Raw genomic sequence first — 7,010 nt, forward strand, 5'->3', positions numbered from 1 at the left:
TTCAATTCCCGGCAACCACATGGTGGCTTACAACCATCTACAATTCAATCTGGTGCTCTCTTCTGGCATGCAGGTAGAACAGTGTATATGTAATAAATAAATAAATCAAAAAATAATATATTCAATTTTATGGTTATAAAGTTCTTTCTATGAGCTAAGGAGAGAGCTTAGCTGCTGTGCTTTCTGTGTAAGAGTGCGGACTTTAGTTTGAATCACCACACACACATAAAAGGCTTGTCTTGGCTCAGTGGATAAAGGTACTTGCCACCAAAGCCTGAGTTCACTCCCCAGAACCCACATGGTGGAAGAGATAACCAACTCCCCAAAATTGTCCTCGGACCTCCAAAGGAGTGCCATAATACACACTTGTGTACACACACAATAAAAAATTATTTTATAAAGCAAGTGTTGAGGAAGCACAAACAGGTGGCTCCCTGGACTCACTGGCTAGCCAGCCTAGCTTAATCAGTAAAGCCTCAGATACCAATGAGAGATACTGCCTTAGAAAACTAAGTTAATAGGGCTGGAGAGATGGCTCAGTGGTTAAGAGCATCAATCCCTCTTCCAGATGTCCTGAGTTCAATTCCCAGCAACCAAACCACATGGTGGCTCACAACCATCTATAATGAGATCTGGTGCCCTCTTCTGGTATGCAGACATACATGGAGAACACCGTATACATAATAAATAAAATCTTTAGAAAAACAAAAGAAAACAAGACTGATAGTGTTAGAGGAGCAATAGAAGACGACCCCTGGACTCTGTGCACATATGAATCTGTCTGCACATATCTGCAAAAAGCAAAGGGTTTTTTTTATTAAATAGGGTTTTATTTGCTGGAGTGTGTTAAAGACAACTTTTAGGAGTGGGTTCTCTCACTTGGTGAGTTCCTGGGATTGAACTCAGTCTGTCAGCCTTCATGACGGGCATTCTTTACCTCTGAGCCATCTCACTAGCTCCAAAGGAAACTTTTAAAAAATTTTTAGTTTATGTTCACTGGTGTTTTGCCTGCATAGATGTCTAGGAGAGGGCATCAAAAGCCCTGGAACTGGAGTTAGACAGGTATGAACCTGGGTCCTCTGGAAGAGCAGCCAATGCTCTTAACCACTGAGCCATCTCTCCAGACCTGAAAGTTCTTTCTACATTAAAAAACAGAATGAGGATTTATTAAGTATAGAAATGAATGTCTTACTACAGGGGAACAACTCTATTGGACAATCCATACAGCTGTCATCTGGGAAACCTGACTCAGTGCTGACTTCTTCAGTGGAGGAGGACTAGGGTAAAGAGCCCCACCATGAAATAAGGCCTGCTTATCAGTTGGGTCTTGGGGAGCAGTGGGAGTCCCTTCCCGTTTCTGGCTCCTGAGCTCTGGGTGAATGGGGCTACCTTCTAGGGTACCCTGCCTTGCACAGGACAGCTTCCTAGCTGTTCTTTGAACCAGAGATGCTGTGAGACTGGGAGCACTCACAGGGTTAATAGATGGCTGGGTCCATAATGCTGGCCCCTTCATTATGGTTACCAGGCAACAGGTCTCTTTTCAGGGAACGAAGGTGGACCAGAAAGGGTTGAACCAGCAAGGGCAGAATCAAAGCAAATGACAGCTACTCAGAAACACAACCTCTTCACTCCAGAACCCCACTACATCCCTGGGTAAGAGCTGGGAGCTCTACAGAGAGGTTGGGGTTGGGAAAGAGGGATGAGCAGTAGGGCTGGGGTTTAACCTAGTCTACAGGAGGCTGAGGACCAACGCTGAAGAAACCCAAAGCCAGAGTTACCAAGTAGTGGAATAGAACACCAGGGCTAAAGAGCTCTGGAACAGGAAATCCCTGAGGTGAGCTGCAGGTGAAGGCCTTATCCCGAATGCAGTACTAGATGGTCAGAATGTCTGTCAAAGGCAAAAACTATGGCAGCCAAACAATTTGACAGAGACTAGATAAGCAAATGCTGGACTGTCTCTCCATAGGAAGAGGTAATTTGAGATGGAATAAATGTAGTCCTGTTAAAAACAAAAACAGACAAGGTTCTATCCAGAGGTAGGGTGCCTAGCATGCATATGCAAAGTCCTGAGTCTGATCTCCAACACTGAAAAATAATAAAATAAAAAACCTCCAAAGAAAGTGTGTGTGTATACCTACCCAGACCCAAGTGCTACATGGGAGCACATAAAATAGGGGAAATGGAAGGACCTATACCTCCTTTCAACTTGGTCGCTTTTGGAGGCATCAGTGGGTGAGGGATGGAGTGTTGAGAATGGCTGGGTGCTAGACTGGAGAGATGGCTCTGCTCACTTGCTGGTCTTGCGGAGAAGGGAGGTTCAATTCTCAGCATCCACATGGTAGCTTCACAACCATTTATAACTCCAGTTCCAGGAGATCCAACACCCTCTTCTGACTTCCACAGGCACTAGACACACATGTGGTACACAGACATGCATGCAGGCAAAGCACCTATTCACTTAGAATGAGAGAATTGGTGGGTGTATGGGTCCACTGTGGAGGATAATCTGATAGCAGTGATGACAGTGAAGACCTGGTGACTGTCAGATTTGGCACATGCTACCCTCTAGGAGTCTCAGAAAATGGGTCCTTCCATTACCTTCATCTAAAGTGAGCAGAGGTCAGGTAACCTGCCTGGCCAGGTTAAATGCCTGCTAATTAATAGGCAGGAGTGGCATCTCCCCTGCTTCTCTCCACAGCTATGCTGGTTTCTATCCTCAACTGCGCTACCAGGTGGGAAACACCTATGGCCGCACCACTGCACAGTTGCTCACAGATCCCAGCGTACAGAAGAGCCCCTGCTCTGTTTTGTCACCTATGTCCAAGCCCAAGTTCATCGAAGACTTCAGCAAATCTAAGCCACCATGGATTCCCTGCAGGGACCTGACAGAGCCTTACATCCCCCACTATACCAGTGAGCTTCAGGTCCAGGGTGGGACCTGAAGGAGGCAGGACCCCACCCAGCCCTGCCTCCACTGGGTCTCCACCCTCCTCCTGTATGGCTCAAGAACTGCCCTGTCTGTATAGGTCTGAAACCCCACAAGAATTTTGAGATCCTGGGCCAGGTCCCACGCCAGGTGGACACTCAGGGGCCGCCACAAGTAGAGAACATATGCAGAGAGGTTCCAATGTCTGCAGACTTCCTGCCTTATCCCCCCTACCCGCCATTCCCTCCGGGCAGAAAGGGAGAAGCTAGAGACCTGGGACATCCAGGTCTACTGCTGGCATATGGGGAAGAGGCCTGGAAAAATGCAGCACCTCTTAAGGAGACCCCAGGGCAGTACCAGGTAAGTGGAGACACCCTGGCCTGGGTTTCTCCGTCTTCCCCCAGCACACCCAGGCAGAAGCTGTGTTACACTTTACACTTCCCTGTTCCAGCTATACCACTACAGGAGGGACGAGTGCCTGCCTCCACATCCCCCGCAGGAGACACTAGATGTGGGCAGGTTCCAGCGACTACCCCAGCTAGACCACCCCAACCTAATCCAACGCAAGGCCATCTCAGGTACGTGCTGGGTGCCTGAGATATTCTCCATGAGGTTCCAAGGGTCCAAACGAGATGGTGAGAACAGGGTTTGGCTTCACTTTTTTTCCTTGAGCCAGCCCAGCTGCTCCCATGAGGAGTTAAGTTTGGCCCTAAGAGTCAGCAGCCAACCTTTAGGGATGGAAGGGGCTTAATAGCTAAATGTTCAGGGATAAAGGAGCTCAGCATTTCTGACACATCTGGCAGAATGTAGATTATGCCCGGAACGCAGCCAGGGAAGAACCCTGACACCCACCCATCTCCAGGGTATGCTGGCTTTGTCCCCCGGTTTGCCTGGGTGATGGGGATGAATTACCGTGATGGAGTCACACAAGCTATGGATGAGTTTGACAAGAACCAGGTAGGAAAACATGGGCCTAGCCTGCCTCCAGGTGCCTCAGCTAGGCTCTATCTGCTTCCACTCCCACCTGTAAGCATCCACTCCCAGGGGGGTCACCCTTAATTAAGGCCAAGTTTGTTGAGGGTTAAGGCCTCCACATCCTAACAAGGTCTGATTACCTATCCTGGCTAAGAGGTGGGAGGTGGGGCTGTTGGGTGGTCAGTCAAAACTCCTAAAGCAGGATCTTAGTCACCTATGTGGGAAAACAGCCCTTGTCAGCACATACCCATTTCTCTAGTTCACGTTCAGAAACCCAGTCTGTGCTCTGGGTGAAAGGCTGCCCAAGACCCACTGGCCAAACAACACCATCTACAGAAGCCAAGGCCTGATTCCTTTCTACATGGGCTTCATCCCATGTGAGTACCCATACCCACTTCAAAAGGACAAGGTTATACTACACACCAAACCTATGACAGAACAGGGTCAAATGGCTGTGATCCTGCTTTACCTGCCACAGTTGTTGATAATCAGCTGTTGGCCCCCTGACCAGAGTCCCAGTTCCATCTTGAACTACCCAGTCAATACCGGTATCACCAGCCCTCCCCCGTTAAAACTAACAGAACAGAGGCAGCAAGGTTACTCCATGCCTATGTGAAAGGGCAACCTCAAGATCCTAGAGAAGCTGCTGTTAAGTAGCCTGCACTGACCTCTCCACTGTGCTAATCCTGGGAACTCAGCTTACTTCTTTCTTTCTCCCTTGTAGCCATGCAGGACAACTATGCACTGACATTCGGTAACAGCACCCGAAAAGCTTATCAGAAGGAACTGGAGAGGCGAGGCCACATGCTATGAATTGCTTTAATGGTGGTATCTGTACAAGTGATGTCAGGACAGGACAGCAAATGCACAGTGGACATGGCTAGCAGACAGGCTGTGAATGAATAAAGAGTTCACACTGCTCCCATGCTTTAGGCTGCTTAAAACAGCTCTAGGCCACCTCCTCTTCTGCCTCCTCCTCAAACTCTCCCTCCTCCTCAGCCGTGGCGTCTTGGTACTGCTGGTACTCGGACACCAGGTCGTTCATGTTGCTCTCAGCCTCGGTGAACTCCATCTCATCCATGCCCTCACCCGTGTACCAGTGCAGGAAGGCCTTGCGTCGGAACATGGCTGTGAACTGCTCTGAGATGCGTTTGAACAGCTCCTGAATTGCCGTGCTGTTGCCGATGAAGGTGGCAGACATTTTTAGGCCCCGAGGTGGAATGTCACAGACAGCTGTTTTCACATTGTTGGGAATCCACTCAACAAAGTAGCTGCTGTTCTTGTTTTGGACATTAAGCATCTGTTCGTCCACCTCCTTCATAGACATGCGGCCCCGGAACACGGCAGCCACTGTCAAGTAGCGCCCATGGCGGGGATCACAGGCAGCCATCATGTTCTTGGCATCAAACATCTGCTGGGTGAGCTCAGGAACTGTCAGGGCACGGTACTGCTGGCTGCCCCGGCTGGTCAAGGGAGCAAAGCCAGGCATGAAGAAGTGCAAGCGAGGGAAGGGCACCATATTTACAGCCAGCTTTCTCAGGTCAGCATTTAGCTGGCCAGGGAATCGCAGGCATGTGGTTACCCCACTCATGGTGGCAGACACTAGATGGTTCAGGTCACCATAAGTGGGTGTGGTCAGCTTTAGGGTTCTGAAACAGATGTCATAGAGTGCTTCGTTATCAATGCAATAGGTCTCATCTGTGTTTTCAACAAGCTGGTGTACTGAAAGGGTGGCATTGTAGGGCTCAACCACTGTGTCCGACACCTTGGGGGAAGGTACCACACTGAAGGTGTTCATGATTCTGTCAGGGTACTCCTCTCGGATCTTGCTGATAAGGAGAGTACCCATCCCAGACCCAGTCCCCCCACCCAGGGAGTGGGTCAGCTGGAAGCCCTGCAGGCAGTCACAGCTCTCAGCTTCCTTCCTCACAACGTCCAACACTGAGTCAACCAGCTCTGCGCCTTCTGTGTAGTGCCCCTTGGCCCAGTTGTTCCCAGCCCCACTCTGACCTGTAAAAGAAAACAGCTGGTCACTCACTCGTCATGTGCCTATGGTGCCAAAGGGTGTGGGGTTGTCACCTCTAAAAGTCAAGAGACCCCTGGTGACACCACAGCAACCCGCCATGCAAAATAAATAAGGGTAGGAGAACGCCAAGCTAGGACAGTAAATACTTCCCTAGGCATCCCTGCCAATATTCAAATACAGCACAGGGAACCCCTGCCACCAGGTCAGGTTTGCTCGCTCACTCTACCCGCACAATTAGACCTTCCCAAGCTGCTTTCAATCAAGGGATTGTGTGACTCAGCGGGCAGGAAGGTGTTACACCTGGGCAGCTAGTCAGCAGCGTCAGCCCCTTGACCTTTGAGCCCCACGGGTAGCAAGCTCCACCCACACCCCCACCGCAGCACTCACCGAATACGAAGTTATCTGGTCTGAAGATCTGCCCGAAGGGCCCGGAGCGCACTGAGTCCATGGTGCCGGGCTCCAAGTCCACGAGCACGGCACGAGGCACATACTTGCCACCTGGTGAAACAGGGGGACGTCAAACGTGGTCAAACCGGAGGGGCGGTCGGGAGGATGGACGGGCAGACAAGTCTTACCGGTAGCCTCGTTGTAGTACACGTTGATACGCTCCAGCTGGAGGTCGCTATCTCCGTGGTACGTGCCGGTGGGATCAATGCCATGCTCGTCGCTGATCACCTCCCAGAACTGCAAGGGACTCGGGCGTTAGCTGAGTCACGGCGGCCGGTGCGCCCCAAGGCAGCCCCGCCCCGGATGGGTGCGGCAGGCCCTTCCCCCCACCCCACCCCACCCCTGTCTCCAAAGCGCCCGGGAGACGGGTCCCTAGGGCCGCGCACGGTCCGCCCCCACAGCCACCAGCCACCGGCTCTACTTCCTGGCCCAGTGTACGCCGGTATCCAGGACGCAGTGAGGGCGCAGCCGCTTCCGCCATCTTTCCCGGCTGACCCTACCGCTGGTGTCCGTCCCGAGAGCCCTAGCCACCTACCTTGGCGCCAATCTGGTTGCCGCACTGCCCAGCCTGCAGGTGCACGATCTCCCTCATGGCGGCGGCGACTGCGGAGCGGCTGCAGAGGAAGAACAAGCAGC

At 51.4% G+C, this 7,010-nt stretch overlaps 2 protein-coding genes across 2 annotated transcripts; one reads left to right on the forward strand and one right to left on the reverse strand.

Annotated features, from left to right (window-relative positions):
- The first annotated feature begins 1,537 nt into the window (after window positions 1-1,537).
- Window positions 1,538-4,714, forward strand: Fam166a (family with sequence similarity 166 member A). The gene is made up of 7 exons (XM_027422841.2): window positions 1,538-1,653; window positions 2,699-2,913; window positions 3,027-3,286; window positions 3,378-3,504; window positions 3,789-3,883; window positions 4,161-4,278; window positions 4,626-4,714. The coding sequence occupies exons 1-7, from the start codon at window positions 1,598-1,600 to the stop codon at window positions 4,712-4,714; spliced, it is 960 nt and encodes a 319-aa protein (XP_027278642.1). The 5' UTR covers window positions 1,538-1,597.
- Tubb4b (tubulin beta 4B class IVb) lies at window positions 4,707-7,010 on the reverse strand. Its single transcript, NM_001244098.1, is given in 4 exon segments — window positions 4,707-5,911; window positions 6,315-6,425; window positions 6,503-6,611; window positions 6,910-7,010. Coding segments are annotated over 4 exon segments (1,338 nt in total). The 5' UTR covers window positions 6,967-7,010; the 3' UTR covers window positions 4,707-4,850.

The sequence above is a fragment of the Cricetulus griseus genome, chromosome 6 (genome assembly GCF_003668045.3).
Source record: "Cricetulus griseus strain 17A/GY chromosome 6, alternate assembly CriGri-PICRH-1.0, whole genome shotgun sequence".
Lineage (NCBI taxonomy): Eukaryota > Metazoa > Chordata > Mammalia > Rodentia > Cricetidae > Cricetulus > Cricetulus griseus.